Raw genomic sequence first — 15980 nt, forward strand, 5'->3', positions numbered from 1 at the left:
AAGAAGCTGGGCATGGTGGCACACGCCTTTAATCCTGGCACCCAGGAGGCAGAGGTAAGAGAATTGCTGTGAGTTCAAGGCCACCCTGAGTCTACATAGTGAATTTCAGGTTAGCCTGGGCTACCTCAAAACAAAACGGATGCCCATTTACCACTTACAGTCTTTCCACTTTGATTCAACAATACTAGAAGTCTTCATCAAAGTAATTAGGTAGGTGCAAGAAGGAGATGGTATTCAAAAAGAAACACGTGAAATTGTTGAGACAAAAAAATATATATTCAACTATTGTTGTTGCAGATTCAAAGCCACCATACAGGTACAGCATATACTTAGCATATGTGAGACACTGCTTTAAACCCCCAGCATCATCCCCCCCAAAATAAAGTTTAGCACAAAACCAGTAGCAGGCCAGGCATGGTGGTAAACGTCTTTAATCTCAGCATTCAGAAGCCTGAGGTAGGATTGCCATGAGTTCAAAGTTAGCCTGGGCTACAGTGAGAACCTGATTCAAAAAGAAAAGAACAGGGGGCTAGAGATATGGCTTAGTGGTTAAGTGCTTGCCTGTGAAGCCTAAGGACCCTGGTTCAAGGCTCAATTCCCCAGAACCCACATAAGCCAGACACACAAGGTGGCGCATGTATCTGGAGTTCGTTTGCAGTGGCTGGAGGCCCTGGAGTGCCCATTCTCTATCTATCTGCCTGTTTCTCTCTCTGTCACTGTCAAATAAGTAAATAAAAATTAAGAGAAAAGAAAAGAAAAGGCTGGGCATGGTGGAGCACACCTTTAATCCCAGCACTCAGGAGGCAGAGGTAGGAGGATCACTGTGAGTTCGAGGGTGTCCTGAGACTACGTAGTGAATTCCAGGTCAGCCTGGGCTAGAGTGAGACTCTACCTCAAAACAACCAACCAAACAAACAAACAAAAAACCAGTATCATCACTGTACACTAAACTCTAAAAAGGAATCAAAATTTCATTTGGGGGACTTTATTTTTTTGTAATGCTGGACACAAGTTCAACCATGCTACCTATCACTGAACTATACCTCCAACCCCAAGAATAAGCTAACCAAGGAAATAAAACACTTGCATGCTGAGCATTAGAAAACCTCAGGAGGACGGGCTGGAGAGATGGCTTAGCGGTTAAGCGCTTGCCTGTGAAGCCTAAGGACCCCGGTTCGAGGCTCGGTTCCCCAGGTCCCACATTAGCCAGATGCACAAGGGGGCGCACGCGTCTGGAGTTCGTTGGCAGAGGCTGGAACCCTGGCACGCCCATTCTCTCTCTCTCCCTCTATCTGTCTTTCTCTCTGTGTCTGTCGCTCTCAAATAAATTAATTAATTAAAAATTTAAAAAAAAAAAAAAAGAAAGAAAGAAAACCTCACGAGGGCAGGCGTGGCACAGGCCTTTAGTCCCAGCATGCGGGAGGCAGAGGTAGAAGGATTGCTGTGAGTTTGAGACCAGCCTGGAACTACAGAGTGAGTTAGGGATAGAGTGATACCCTACCTCAGGAAACAACAACAAAAAGAAAAGAAAAGAACCTCTGGGGCTGGAGAGATTGCTCAATGGTTAAAGGCATTTGCTTGCAAGGCCTGATGGCCTGAGTTTGATTCCCCAGTATTCACATAAAGCTACATGCACAAAGTGGTGCCTATATCTTGAGTTCATCTGCAGTGGTAGGAGGCCCTGGCAGGCCCATTCTCTCTCCTTGCAAATAAATAACATGGAATCTGCCTGACTTCAGAAATAAATGGCACCAGCCAACATGCTAGAAACACCAGAGGTGTAGGATGTAGCTCAGTTTGTCAGGTGCTTGCCTGTCATGCACCAAGCTCTGGGTTCATCTTCAGCACCCACATGAAAAGCCAGGCATGACTATACATGCCTTAACTCCAGTGCTGAGGAAGACAGAGATGGCAGGATCACTGGATCATTGGTGCTCCCTGGTCATAACAGTCTCACCAAAAGGTAGGGAGCTCCTTTTCTCAGGGAAATAGGACAGAAGAGCAATAGTGGACAGACACCTATGATTTCCTCTGGTTTCTCTGCACACAAGCACACTTGAAAGGAAGAGGTAGGAGGATCACAGTGAGTTTGAGGCCAGCCTGTGTATTCCTGGGCTAGAACGATACCTGCCTCAAAAAAAAAAAAAAAAAGTTTCCAAGCTGGGGGATGGGATGATACATACAAAATTTCTGCAAGACAAGATTTATAAAAAATATATCTTTGTATTTATCTTATTTATGAGAGAGAATTGATGTGCCAGGACCTCCAGTCACTGCAGTCAACCTCCAGACGCGGGCATCATTTTGCATTCATGTACATGCACGACCTTGCACACATGCATCACTTTGTGTAGCTGGCTTAGCGTGTTCTGGGAAGCTGAACCCGTGTCCTTAGGCTTCACAGGCAGGCAAGCACCTTAACCACTAAGCCCTAAAAACTTTTTTTTTTTTAATAGTTGAAATAGCAAACTATTCAAGGAGGTGATTGTACAAAGAATTATTTTTATCAAAATTTACTATGATTGTAGGTGAAAGGAAATAGGCTTACAATTTTAAATCACCATATGAGGGGGGAAAAAAAAAGAGCATTCTATCACAATCTCAAGGCGCACTATCAGGCTTCCCAGGCATCCTACTGTTTGTCTACTGGCTTCAGAGAATTACATTTATAGTAGCAACAGGATATTGTATTGCTATTTAATCTGACAGCAAACACAGGGATAAAAATTCACAGAGCCACAGTGACTTCAGACCATCTCATTACCCCTGAAAATAGGGGTCAACTTGTGTCAGTAAGAGACAATATCCAAAAAGCATTGTTATGATCTAATACAATTTAAACTTCAATAGGAAAGATCATCTATAGTATTTGAAACTTAGGAACGCTTGGTGCCAACTGTCACTGGAGCATTCACTGGAACAAATTCAAGCCCATGCTTACTTGCATCACCTCAGTTTAATGATCCAGTAAGTGACAAAAAAGACAAACAACGAAAACAGTATCATGTAGCACAGTTATTTGGTTTGGCTCCCTCTGGATAAAGTCAGTTTTCCCATGGTTTTACCTAACAACCCAGTTGTAGAATCAAATTGTGAATCCATTTCAGCTAATAGTTTATTTTGATTTTTTTATTGACAATTTTCATACATGTACATAATTTATTTTGATCATAATCCCCTCCTAATAAGTTTTTGTTTCTCCTCCCCAGTTCTCCTTCCAAGCCTCCTCTTCTTTCCAATTCCTTTATGCTTCCAAATGTTGGCAATTTTATTGCTTAGCTTTCCATTACTATAACTTCCTATTACTAGTTTATTTTGATTTTTAACTTCATGGCCTATTCCAATGGAAAGAGATTTTAATGCAGTTACTTTGCTCTTCACACTTTCAGTAAGTCTCTTGTTTTCTTCTTCACAGGCATTATCCCCACTATTGGCATAGCCATAGTTCCCATAGCTAGCAGAAGGTGCTCCTTCACCCCGGCCTGCACACCTCATCCTGCCAGAGGAGGGAGGGGAAAGGTGAGCGAGGGAGGGGTGTATAGGAAAGACCAGGGGTCACTGGGACCTCGCCTTCAGTCCCAGGGCTCTCAGAATACCAACTTCTTCATCCCAAGTGCCACAACATCACTAAAAATGTTTTTATTTATTTATTTGTGTGTGCGTGTGTGTGTGTGTGTGTCTGTGTGTGTAAGTCCAAGGACAAGTGTCCAGTCTGTCCTCCCCTCTCCACCTCGTTGGAGGCAGGGGTTTCTCAGGACATTCCTCTGCTGCTGTGCTTGCTGAGATCTTTAGGGAAATTCTTTCTGTATCTCATTGTCAGTGTGCTGAGCTTACACAAGCCTACCACTGCTTCCAGCATCAAATTCCAGTACTAAGTGTTGACAGGTGAGCACTTTATCCAATGAGTCATCTAACCAGCCCCAGGAATAGGAGTTTTGGATCTCTTTATTTATTTACTTATTTATTCATTTATTCATATTCACAGGTGCACTAGGCTCAGCTGGAGATCAGTTATGCACTGTATGTTGCCTACACTTAATGTGAAAAGAAGCCAGGCCTGCTGGTGCATGCCTTTAATCCTTTAATCCACTAAGGAAACAGAGGTAGGATTGGTGTGATTTTGAAGCCAGCCTGGGACTACTTTACTTTGTAAAGTGAGTTCCAGGTCAGCCTGGGCTAGAGTAAGATCCTACCAAAAAAAAAATTTATATATATATATATGTATGTGGCTGGAGGGATGGCTTAGCCGTGAAGGCACTTGCCTGCAAAAGTCAAGGGACCCAGGTTCAATTCCCCAGGACCTACATTAGCCAGATGCACGAGGGGGCGCATGCGTCTGGAGTTCATTTGAAGTGGCTGGAGGCCCTAGTGTGCCCATTCTCTCTTTCTCCCCCTCTTTCTCTGTCAAAAAAAAAAATAAGTAAAAATTGCAAAGAATACATTTCAGATGTCCTCATTACATTAACTATCTGACATGATAGATATGTTTAGTCACTTGATTTAATCTCTTCACATTGTATACACACATATATGTATGTGGAAACATTACATTATTACCCATAAATAGTTACCCATAACTAATACCCATAAATATGTTATCAACCTACAATAAAAATATTTGAAGATTCAGAAACACGTAGCAAAAGATGCCACACAGACATCACTTTATGCATCTGCCTTTTTGTGGGTACTGGGTAATCGAACCAGGGCCAGCATTTGCAGGCATTGCAAGCAAGTGCCTTAACCATTGAACCATCTTCCCAGCCCTCCCATATCTTTTTGTTTTTTCCAAGGTAGGGTTTCACTCTAGCCGGGGCTGACCCGGAACTCTGAGTGCTGGGATTAAAGGCATGCTCACCAATTACTGCTCCTCCTGTATTTTAAAATATTTTCATGATGCAGGTGTGGTGGTGCACGTGTAATCCCAGCACTCCTGAGGTAGAGGTAGAAGGATCGCCATGAGTTCGAGGCCACTCTGAGAATACAGCATGAATACAAGTTCAGCCTAGACTACAGTGATGCCCTATCTTGAAAAAACTAAACTAAAAGTATTTTTCATGAAAGCCAGGTGTGGTGGCACACGCCTTTAATCCCACCACTTAGGAGGCAGCGTTAGGAGGATCGCCAAGAGTTCCAGGCTACCCTAAGACTACATAGTGAATTCCAAGTCAGCGTGGGCTACAGAGAGATCCTACCTCGAAAAACCAAAAATAGAAAGAAAAAGAAAAAAAAAAAAACATGAGTTCACTTCTATTCTATCCAGTGTGCTACAAACGTCCTCAACCAGTCCGTACTGAATTTTGCATAGTCCAGCTTCCATAATGACAAAAATTGCTGTGAACAGCGGTGTACAAATCCCTGGACTCCCAGTCTACTGTCCCGGCTCAGCCCTCCAGGAGGGCCGAAAGTTGAACTCAACATACACTTTTCAAGCTGCTCTCGGTAACCGTCGTCCGTCAGTTCTGGCCGGCATTCAGCATCTGCTGCCGGCAGCTCCGTCCTCAGGCCAGCTAGCAGAATGCTTGGGAGGGCAGAAAGGGGTCTCCGGGACGGCTCCTGTTCTCGTTCCGCCTCCTAGGGGCTTCCAGAGGCTCTTCTGAGCAGCGCTGAGACAGCGTGAGTCACGCCAGACCGACCAGTGGGGGGCGCTCAGCGACCGGCAGGTCCTTGCACAGGCGCAGAAGGGGAGGTTGGGGCGAGGGCGGGGCCAGACGTGACAGCGACCAATCGCGAGCTGGGAGGGCGGAGCCACGCCCATCACGCCTGGTCTTTAAAGGGCAAAGGGAGGGCGCCGGGATACCGCGTGGAGCACCCTCGCCGCCCTCGGCCCGCGTCCCGAGCGTGGAGAAGGGCGTTCCACGCGTCGCGAGCCCCGCCAGGCTCGGCCCCACGCCGCGGCTTCCTCTAGGGCCTCGGGTGGACATGCGCGCGCTGCGGCTCGGCGTGACCCTGGCGCTGGGCGCGGCGCTGGGTGCCTCGGCCGAGAGCTGGCGGCGGCGGGCGGACGCGCGGGCGGCCCCGGGGCTGCTCGGCCGGCTGCCGGTGCTGCCCGTGGCGGCGGCGGCCGCCCAGCTGCCCGCTCTGCCCGGGGTACCGACGGGCCCCGGCGCCAGCGAGCTTGCCAAGTACGGGCTGCCCGGGGTGGCGCAGCTCAAGAGCCGCGAGTCGTACGTGCTGTGCTACGACCCGCGCACCCGCGGCGCGCTCTGGGTGGTCGAGCAGCTGCGGCCCGAGCGCATCCGAGGCGACGGCGACCGCCGCTCGTGCGACTTCCGCGAAGACGACTCGGTGCACGCCTACCACCGCGCCACCAACGCCGACTACCGCGGCAGCGGCTTCGACCGGGGCCACCTGGCCGCCGCCGCCAACCACCGTTGGAGCCAGAAGGCCATGGAGGACACCTTCTACCTGACCAACGTCGCGCCCCAGGTAGCGCCCGAGCGAGCGCACCCCCTGCCGGGCCTCCGCGGCCATGCTCTCACCCGCAGAACGGTGGGCGGCGGCCAAGGGCGCACTTAGATGGGTGCTGGCTTTCAAACCCCGCGCTGGCTGCAGGAAGGAGTCCGATGGCGCCTGAGCCTAAACCGTAAAGCCCTGCACTTAACTCATCTGTAAAAGTGGCAATGCGTGATATTCACCGATCCAGTGCACTGCCTGGCCCTTTGTTAGCGGTGAGCCTCAGGGCTCACACTACCTTCTGCTGAAACACAGTTGGGCTGTAGGCGCCAGTAACTGCATCCAGTGCAGGGAGACTTGACGCCTTCCCCCATTTTTTTAGGAGTAGCCAACTTTTCCACACTGCACTGTGGCATCAGCCAGTGTGATGAGCCACATCCATAGCTGTGCTGGGTAGCTTGTGGTCACATACTACACACCCATTAGACCTTGTCTTGAGGCCCAGAGGCTCAAGTGATGTCAGTTTCTTTCCTGCAGCTCTTTAAACTGGGGAAGACGTAAAGAGACCTGAGAATGTAAGAGGAGTGGATGGGGGTGTGTCCTATGCTTGCTTGCTCACCTCAAGACCATGGACATCCTGACAGAAGGTTCTAGCCATGGCCCTGTTTCTCTCACCAGGTGCCACACCTCAACCAAAATGCTTGGAACAACCTGGAGAAGTACAGCCGCAGCTTGACCCGCACCTACCAAAATGTCTATGTCTGCACAGGGCCACTCTTCTTGCCCAGGTGAGCCTGGGGCCAGCAGGGCCTTCCACCCGCAGCCAGGATCACCTCAGGCTTTACTCTCAGGTGTTTTGACAAGTCTCCCTTCCATGGGCTTCCCACTCCAATTAGTGAGACTTTGGGTGCCCTCTGTGATCACAGCCACTAGTCCTTGGATCTGCCCTGCTCTGACAGCCCTAGACACACCACAGTTATGCCGTGATGCAAAGCCTCTTGGGGTCCCTGCTACCCCAGGCCCTTGCCTTTGCCTCTGCTCTGCCGGGAGCATCCCTCCTCAGCCCTGACCCACCAGATAGGAAGGGTAGAGCTCCTTTGAGCTGTATCAGTTATTTTTTCCATCTGCTGAACATTGTGCAGAGTGAAACTGAGTCCACAGACTTGTGATGTAACTGGGGCCTTACTGCCTGGTCCCTCGGTGCCTTGGGCAGATGACCTCAGTGCCTTCCCCTGAAGTGGGAATAAGACCTGTGACCTCTAAGTCATTGAGTGCACAGTTGACTAGTGGCTGACTGCCACGGTTCTGGGCCTGGCCCACGGTAATGGCTCACCACAGGCTAACCTTCATTAGTAAGTGTCCACTGAAGGGAGGCTGCTGAGGGGAAACCAGAAGCTGCAGGTCCAGCAGCATCTGTAAGTACCAGGCCTGTGCTGGGCTGGGTTGGCTGTCATGACCCTTACCTGCTTGGTGCACCGCCCATGGGGAGACAGCGATAAGACCTGGCAAACAAGGGAGGGCCTACTGTTTCAGCAGCATTTATTGCCACCCATCCTGCCTGGCCCAGCGTTGGCCATGGGGAAGATGAAGGCAACAACAGTTAAGCTCTGCCTTGCAGTTCGCAGCCCCAAAGAGTATGGCACACAAGTCGCTTAGTGAGGGGGTGATCCAGTAGATGGCAGTAGCTGGAGGTTAGATCAGAGAAGAAGCAATCTTGGGTCCAATCCAGCCTCTTGGCCATGTTTGCCTGGGTCTACTTGCAGGACGGAGGCTGATGGGAAGTCCTATGTGAAATACCAGGTGATTGGCAAGAACCACGTGGCAGTGCCCACGCACTTCTTCAAGGTGCTGATCCTGGAGGCAGCAGGAGGACAGATTGAGCTGCGCTCTTATGTGATGCCTAACGCTCCTGTGGATGAGACCCTTCCGCTGGAGCGCTTCCTAGTGCCCATAGAGAGCATCGAGCGGGCCTCAGGACTGCTCTTCGTGCCCAATATCTTGGCACGAACTGGAAACCTCAAGGCCATCACTGCCGGCAGCAAGTGAGGGTGGCAGCCAGAGACAGTGGAGTTGGGGCTGGATACATTAAAGTCGGCTGTTTTAGGAGAAGCAGTCTTGGCCATCTCTATCCCAGATGACACACAGCAAGCCCTGCTTTCACTGTTGCCTCTTCACCATGTCTTGGACTTTCAGGAAGGCCGGGTACCAGCCTGGGTGAGGCCAGGCTGCAGGGCAGCCAGGGAAATGAGGATGGCTTCCTGAAGGAGAAGTGGACAGTGGGTTAAGGTCAGTTTCATACCAAGCCCTGTTTCCTAGCACCTCTGTAATACAGGGATGCCAGAACTAATGTCCACCTCGAGGATGGGGTGAGGTAGTGGGCAGTGCCCAGCTGCTTGGGCAAGAGTTGGTGGGTCTTGGACAGGGCCGCAAGGAGGCAGACTGGGATTGCCCAACTACAGTTGCCACCCCTGAGGCTGAAGGAGCAATGGAACTCCTAACACAGCACCCACAGGGACAGCATTCCACACTGGTATTAGAGGTTCTGTTGATGCTCAGGCCTCCGTGGGACACTTTCTCAAGGGAGACGCATGAGACACCCCACGGGAAACTGGTGCTGCCCACCTATAAGGGGGTGGCAGACTGGGGCCAATGAGTAATATTGAGCATACAGCTGAGGAAACCAAGGGAGTGAGGAGCCTGGGACCCCAGGATTTATCCCTGTGGTCTTTGCCTTCTGACCATGCTGCTAGTCTGCTCGGCAAGGAGCAGAGAAGGCCACCGGGGGTGGGCTGCAGTTAGAACTGTCAATCTTGCACAGGCCCAGACTCTCGGGCTGGAGGTGGATGCAGGTGGCTCACCTCAGTGCGGATGGTGCGGCTGCCCTGCCTGGGGCATGTGTTGACGTACAGGTCGAAGAGGACACTGGGTTCAGTCACCTCCAGATTAGGGTCAGCGTCCACACCGGCTTCCAGCCCTTGGAGGCCCCCAAACACGACAAGAGCATGCCTGGTACCCAGAGGGAGGATGGTCACTGGCTTCATCAGAGTTCCACTGGACAACCCCCAGAGCGTCAGCCTCTCGGGCACAGTGGGGCTCAGTCTGTACAGACTGGTCCTTCCCACACAGGTTCCACATTTCCTCCCCAGCCCCTGCCTTAGGCAGCACCCACCTGAAGCTGGGTAGCTGGGCGGAGGCCATACTGGAGCCGCGCTCTGATGTACCGATGGTCAGGTCATACCCGTCCTGGAAGGGGGACTCGGCAAACACAGCACCTGGGGGTGGGGAGAGTTCAGTGGGGTCTGTGGTAGCTGCAAGGCGGAGTGGAGCTTGAGGACTGGCAATGGTGGAGGTGATGTGTGAGCACAGAGTGGGTAGGGTGAGCCCGGGGAGCATGTAGGCCTTCAGTTTATCTACCTTCTTGCTCCCAAGTACCAAACAGTTCCTCAGCCGGGATACATGTCCTCAGTGCACAGGGGCCTTTGTTTTTGTTGTTGAGACTCACTATAGGTAGCCCAGGCTATCATTGACCGTAAGATGATGTTCCTGTGTTCACCTCCCAGTGCTGAGATTACAGGTGGGAGCTACCCATGCCCTGCTCTCGGAGGTCCTTGACCATCCCACACAGCTCATGGAGGAAGAAGGTAGCCCCCAAAGAGTCCCATAGCCTGCTAGGGCAAAGTCCCTGGCCCAACTTGAACATGCAGGGGTCCTGATGCCACCTGCCAGAAAGAAGGACGGATGGACACTTGGGCAGGAAGTCCCATCCTTACTGAGGCAGGAGGCCAGCCGGACGGTGTAGCCCCAGTACAGACCAGCTTTGATGCGGGGTTCCTGCGATGACACAACTGTTCCTCGGTAGGCCTTGCATTCTGGAGGAAAGAAAATGTGCTGTGAAGAGGAGTACGAAGGACAGGGAGATAAAAGGGGGAGGCTGCAAGCCCTGGGAGTAACCAGGCCAATGAGGGGAAGCTTCCACATGCATACCTGGGAGCTGCTTTTGGTTAAGTCTCACAGTCACCCGAAGCCCAGGTTCCAGATTCTTGTCAATCTTCACATCCTGGGGAGAATCCAAGAGAGATGTGTCATGTCCCCAGAAAGAGGAGCCACTCTCAGGGCTGGCAAGGGACCTAAGGGGTTCTGGTCACCAACCACCCCGGATGGGGACCACGGGTATAGAACTGTTACAAGATACCATCAGAATTGAAGGCCTGGAGCTTAGCAGAGTGGAAGTCAGGGTCTGACACAGAGGGAAGTCTCAGGCCTCCCTTGCCACTCGCTAGCTGTGAGGAGCTTGAATACATCAGTCAAGTCCTCTCAGCCTGTTTTATCTGGCAAATGGAAGTCTCCATAAACAGGAGCTACACCTAGAGGACTTGGCAGGAAGCAATCCACGAACCCAGAGAATCTGTGATCAGCCACCATTTGTATTCTATGGCACGTGGAGATTTATCATAGCACACGTGTTTGCTCCTTTTATTTTCTGGTTTTTTTGTCCCCCCCCCAAAAAAATGTAGGTTCTCACTCTCACCCAAGCTGGCCTGTAAATCAACAGCGATCCTACCTCCACCTCCTGAGTGAGTGCTGGGATTAAAGGTGTGCACCACCAAGCCCAGCTGCTTTCTTCTTGACAGTTTCTCAAGCTTTTTCCCTTTTGTCTGTCATCTTGATATCTTTTAGTTAATTGTATTGTTTTGTTTTTTCAGGGAGAGAGTAAGGTTTCATGTATCTCAAGCTGGCCTTCAAACTTGCTATGTAGCCAAGGATGACTGAACTTAAAAAAAAAAAAAACTGGGCTGGAGAGATGGCTTAGCAGTTAAGGCACTGGCCTATAAAGCTTAAACACAGGTTCAATTCCCCAGTACCCACATAGGCCAGATGCACAAGATAGTGCATGCATCTGGAGTTTGCTTGAAGTGGCTGGAGGCCCTGATGTACCCATTCTTTCTATATACCCCTCTCCTTTTCACTCTCAAATAAGTAAAATATTTTTTAAAAAAAGCATTTGCCTGTGTGTGTATGTATTGGTACACCAGGGTCTCCTGCTGCCACAAACAAATGCCTTTAACCTCTCCAGCCCACCTATTTATTTTTTATTTTTGAGGTAGGGTCTCTGACCTGGAATTCACTGTGTAGTCTCAGGGTGGCCTTGAACTCATGGTGATCCTCCTACATCTGCCTCCTGAGTGCTTTTTTTTTTTTAATTATCTTTTATTTATTTTTTATTTGCCAACAACAGACAGAGAGAGAAAGAGGGAGAGAGAGAATGGGCACGCCAGGGTCTCCAGCCACAGCAAACAAACTCCAGATGCATGCATCCCCTTGCGTATCTGGCTAATGTGGGCCCTGGGGAATTGAGCCTCAAACCAGGGTCCTCAAGCTTCACAGGCAAGCACTTAACTGCTTTATTTTTTTTAAGTTTTTAAAAATTCCTTTATGACGGGCTGGAGAGATGACTTAGTGGTTAAGTGCTTGCCTGTGAAGCCTAAGGACCCCAGTTTGAGGCTCAATTCCCCAGGACCCATGTTAGCCAGGTGCACAAGGGGCACATGTGTCTGGAGTTCGTCTGCAGTGGCTGGAGGCCCTGGCGTGCCCATTCATTCTCTCTCTTTGTCGGTCGCTCTCAAATAAATAAAAATAAACAAAAATAAATTTTTTTAGTTCCTTTATTATTTGCAGGCAGAGACAGGGTGCACCAGGCACATCACTTTATGTGCTTTTTATATAAAGCATCTGGCTTTATTTGGGGGCTGGGGAATCAAACCAAGGCGGTTAGGCTTTGTATACAAATGCCTTTAACCATTGTGCCATTTCCCCAGACCCTTACTGTGCTTTTTAATTTTTTTTATTTATGTATTTATTTGAGAGCAAGAAACAGGTAGAGGTAGAGAATAGGCACGTCAGGGCCTCCAGTCACTGCAAACGAGGTCCAAAGGCGCCAAGGCTCCACCTTGTGCATCTGGCTTACGTGGGTACCGAGAAATTGAACCTGGGTCATTAGGCTTTGCAGGCAAGAGCTTAACCACTAAGTCATCTCTCTAGCCCCCTTACTGTGCTTTTGAAAAGAAAAACAGGGCCCAGTGTGGTGGCACACACCTTTAATCCCAGCACTTGGGAGGCAGAGGTAAGAGGATCACTGTGAGTTCAAGACCACCCTGAGATTACATAGTGAATTCCACATCAGCCTGGGCTAGAACAAGGACTGGGCTAGAGACCCTACCTTGAAAATCCAAAAATAAATAGTAGGTAGAAGTGGTGGCACATGCTTTTAATCCCAGCATTTGGGAGGCAGAGGTAGGAGGATCACGGTGAGTACGAAGGTCTAATACTACATAGTGAATTCCAGGTCACCTGAGCTAGACTAAGACCTCACCCTGGGGAAAAAAAATATATAATAAGTAATCAGCAGGTGTGGTGGCACACTCCTGTAATCCCAGCACTCAGCAGGCCAAAGTAGAAGGATCACTGTGAGTTCAAGGCCAGTCTGAGACTACACAGTGAAATTTCAGGTCAGCCGAGGCTAGAGTGAGACCCTACCTGGGGGAAAAAAAAAAAAAATCAGAGCCTGGCATGGTGTTGCATGCCCTTAATCCCAGCACTTGGAAGGTAGAGGTAGGAGGATCACTGTCAGTTCAAGGAGACCCTGAGACTATATAGTGAATTCCAGATCAGCCTATGCTACAGAGAGAGACAGAGAGACCCTACCCCCCCCCCAAAAAAAAAATCAGTGACTTGGTCCTGGTCTCATCTTTTGAGCCGTTTTGGACACTTTGGCCACAATTAACATGAGGCTTCACAGGCAGGTCCATGTTGCTTCCCACACATCCTTGCCTTGTGTTCCAAGTATGTCCCAGCCCTTCCTGTTCCTACCTTCTTCAAGCCACAGTTGACAAAGGAGCCCTGGTTTGGCTTAGTGGGCCGTTCTACCACAATGCCCTCTCGATACTCAGACTCCTCATCCTGGCGCATGTGGTGAGGGCTGTCCAAGGGGTTCAGGATCCCTGGGGGGAGGGGGAAGAGGGTGGGTGATGTGGAGACCCCACTTCAAATCTCCCAGCCTGCCACAGACCTATTGCTTGACATCTGGCTTAGGACTCCATTCCTGAGCCTGCTTTTCCCCTGGATAAAGGTGGAACTGGGTGACCCTTCTCAGTGCCTGGGGATGGTCCATACCTGCAAACTGCAGGTCCTGGTGCTTGGGAAAGAATGCCTTTCTCAGGTACCTGGGGAAGAATACGGCTCTCAGGAGGTTCCCAGGGAGGCCATCTCCAAGCTACTTTCAAAGTGACTCCCTAACCCCACATACATTCAAAGAAGTCACTGCCTTACTGTGGGCACTCCAGGTACTGCAAGATGCGAGCCAGCTGCACACAGGCCTGCCCCTTCTTGCCGACTCCCTTGAAATCCCCCTCCACAGTCCTGGAGAGAGACATAAATCAGGGCTTCAGATGCAAGTGCTGGCTGGAATGCAGCTCCGTCAGTGGCAGAGCATGTGCAAGCACCAAGTTCAGTTCTGTTCGAGAGCTCCTCCCACCCAATCTGACCTTTAACACTGCCCCATACCCACCAAGGATTATAAGTGAAGTATTTCAAACACAGCATGCAGGAAGAGCCAGGCAGGTGACAAGGGGCAAGGAGAAGCCACAGCCAACCCTAACAGCCCCTCCCTCCTGGGGTCCTGGTGAATGGATCCTCACTTGGCATCTTGGCCATTCTCATCAAAGACCACAATCTCATCCACACAGAAGATGGTGCAGGCTCTGGCAATCTGGCCAGCCAGGTAGGTGCGAAGCTGTGGTGACTGGGCATTGTCCAGGATGGAGCCTGGCAGAGCCACACTCAGGGTATAGGGTCGTCCTACATGGAGGCAGAGAAGTGCGGATTCCTGGTTAAGCTAAGAGGCCAAGACCCTCTCTTCCCTTCCTTTTTGTGCATCTGGCTTTATGCTGGTTCTGGGAAATCGAACCTGGGTCATCAGGCTTTGCAAGCCAATCCCTTTAACCACTGACCCATTTTTTCCATCCCCTCTTTTATTAAAAGAGGTAGGCATCCAGGGGTGGTAGTACACACCTTTAATCTCAGCAATTGGGAGGCAGAGGTAGGAGGATTGCTGTGACTTCAAGGCCACCCTGAGACTACATAGTAAATTCTAGGTCAGCCTGGGCCATTGTGAAACCCTACCTTGAAAAACCAACCAAACAAAAAAGCCAGGCATAGTGGCGCACACCTTTGATCCCAGTACTAAAGAGGCAGAGGTAGGAGAATTGCTGTGAGTTCAAGGCTACCCTGATACAACACAGTGAATTCCAGGTCAGCCTGAGCTAGAGCAAGACCCTACCTTGAAAAATATCAAGAAAAACAGAGGTAAGAAAGGAAGTATCAAGGGGCATGAGGCAAAGCCTCCACAGGCTGGAGTCTTAAGTAGGTGAGGATTCAATGGTCTAGCTCCCTCCTCTTTTATGGGCCTCAGTTTCTCCATCAGCACAAGTTGTTTGGACCTACTGGTCACTACAGGCCCTCCGCGATATGACATCCTTTGCTCTACCCTCAGGACAGCCCTGCAGGCCATAACCTATACCCATCCCCATGACCCAGCAGCCTCACCCTGGTCTGTCCTCTGGGCAGCCCCCTCCTCCTCCTCCTGCTGCTGCTTTGCCTGCTCCTCTTTTGCCAGCTGCCGCTCCAGTTTTTTCCTGATCTTCATGTCTTTCCACTTCTTCTTCTCCTCTTTCTCTGTGAAGACAGTATTCTGGTTGGTAGGAGAAGGGGGCTGGGAGCAGTGAGGATATAGTTGCCGCTCACTGGGCCATCCTAGGCTCTAGGTCAGAAACATTGAGACTGAGAGAGGCCAAAGGCTGTGCAGTCCTAGAATGGTCTCAGGGACAGGAGGGCACGACGCTCCTCCTCAGCCCAGTCCCGGGCCTTACTTACTCTGCTGCTTCCATTTTCGCCACTCAACCCTTCGTCCGTGCTCACCCTGCAGAGGAATGGGAGCGTTAAGACGCAAGAGCGAGAGGCGCAACGGTCACACCTCGCAGAGGTGCTCCAGTCATCCTGTCCCTCTTACGCCGGGTGGTGAGAAAGCCAGGGAGCCACTCCACATCGCCGCAAGCATAGCCGAGGCCCGCTGGGCCCCCAGTGCTGGGCTCAGGTCTGGCACGGTGCAATGACCTGTTGCCTAAGCTCTTAAGGGACAGAAGGAGAAACTGAGGCGCAGGCGACGGGATCTGTCCGCAGTCGCCTTGGGACTCGGGACCGTGAGCGCAGTTCCACCTCCGGAATCCAGCCACCGCAGAGAAGATGAAGGGATCGGGCATGGGGCCCCCATCCCCGCGGGGCACGCGCGGCCAAGAGCGAATGGCAACCTCGGGCCATCAGACCTCAGGCCAGAGAGCGGTCCGGAGCACGAGACTCGAACCCACCCGCCACAAGCCCCGTGGCCGCTCGTTCTCCCCATACAGCCCGGCCCAGGCCGAAATGCCACCAGCGATCACCTACCGGACCGCAGGGTCTCTTCCTCTTGAGTTCCGCCATGTTCCACCGAGAGCCACCTTCCTGCCAATCAGACCCAGGTCTTCCGGCCACAC

The 15980-nt window shown here is 50.9% G+C and overlaps 2 protein-coding genes across 2 annotated transcripts; one reads left to right on the forward strand and one right to left on the reverse strand.

Moving 5' to 3' along the window:
• Positions 1 to 5922: 5922 nt before the first annotated feature.
• Positions 5923 to 8505, forward strand: LOC123464391 (endonuclease G, mitochondrial). Its single transcript, XM_045161181.1, has 3 exons — positions 5923 to 6429; positions 7075 to 7184; positions 8160 to 8505. The coding sequence occupies exons 1-3, from the start codon at positions 5923 to 5925 to the stop codon at positions 8440 to 8442; spliced, it is 900 nt and encodes a 299-aa protein (XP_045017116.1). The 3' UTR covers positions 8443 to 8505.
• LOC123453215 (putative methyltransferase C9orf114 homolog) lies at positions 7919 to 15980 on the reverse strand. Its single transcript, XM_045161172.1, has 12 exons — positions 15892 to 15980; positions 15325 to 15370; positions 14998 to 15126; positions 14091 to 14250; positions 13723 to 13812; positions 13567 to 13616; positions 13264 to 13394; positions 10381 to 10453; positions 10167 to 10265; positions 9566 to 9668; positions 9255 to 9402; positions 7919 to 8654 (listed from the first exon to the last, which is right to left on the reverse strand). Exons 1-12 carry the CDS (start codon positions 15925 to 15927, stop codon positions 8586 to 8588), a joined length of 1134 nt encoding a protein of 377 aa, XP_045017107.1. The 5' UTR covers positions 15928 to 15980; the 3' UTR covers positions 7919 to 8585.

The sequence above is a fragment of the Jaculus jaculus genome, chromosome 1, assembly GCF_020740685.1.
Source record: "Jaculus jaculus isolate mJacJac1 chromosome 1, mJacJac1.mat.Y.cur, whole genome shotgun sequence".
NCBI classification, from domain to species: domain Eukaryota; kingdom Metazoa; phylum Chordata; class Mammalia; order Rodentia; family Dipodidae; genus Jaculus; species Jaculus jaculus.

Excerpts from the sequence above, each read along its gene's own strand:
- LOC123464391 (XM_045161181.1), top strand. The coding sequence starts at position 5,923 with ATGCGCGCGCTGCGGCTCGGCGTGACCCTGGCGCTGGGCGCGGCGCTG. Across the intron at positions 6,430-7,074 it reads TGACCAACGTCGCGCCCCAG|GTGCCACACCTCAACCAAAA; the intron begins GTAGCGCCCGAG and ends TTCTCTCACCAG. Across the intron at positions 7,185-8,159 it reads GGGCCACTCTTCTTGCCCAG|GACGGAGGCTGATGGGAAGT; the intron begins GTGAGCCTGGGG and ends GTCTACTTGCAG.
- LOC123453215 (XM_045161172.1), bottom strand. The coding sequence starts at position 15,927 with ATGGCGGAACTCAAGAGGAAGAGACCCTGCGGTCCG. Across the intron at positions 15,371-15,891 it reads GGAAGAGACCCTGCGGTCCG|GGTGAGCACGGACGAAGGGT; the intron begins GTAGGTGATCGC and ends ATTCCTCTGCAG. Across the intron at positions 15,127-15,324 it reads GCGAAAATGGAAGCAGCAGA|AGAAAGAGGAGAAGAAGAAG; the intron begins GTAAGTAAGGCC and ends CTGTCTTCACAG.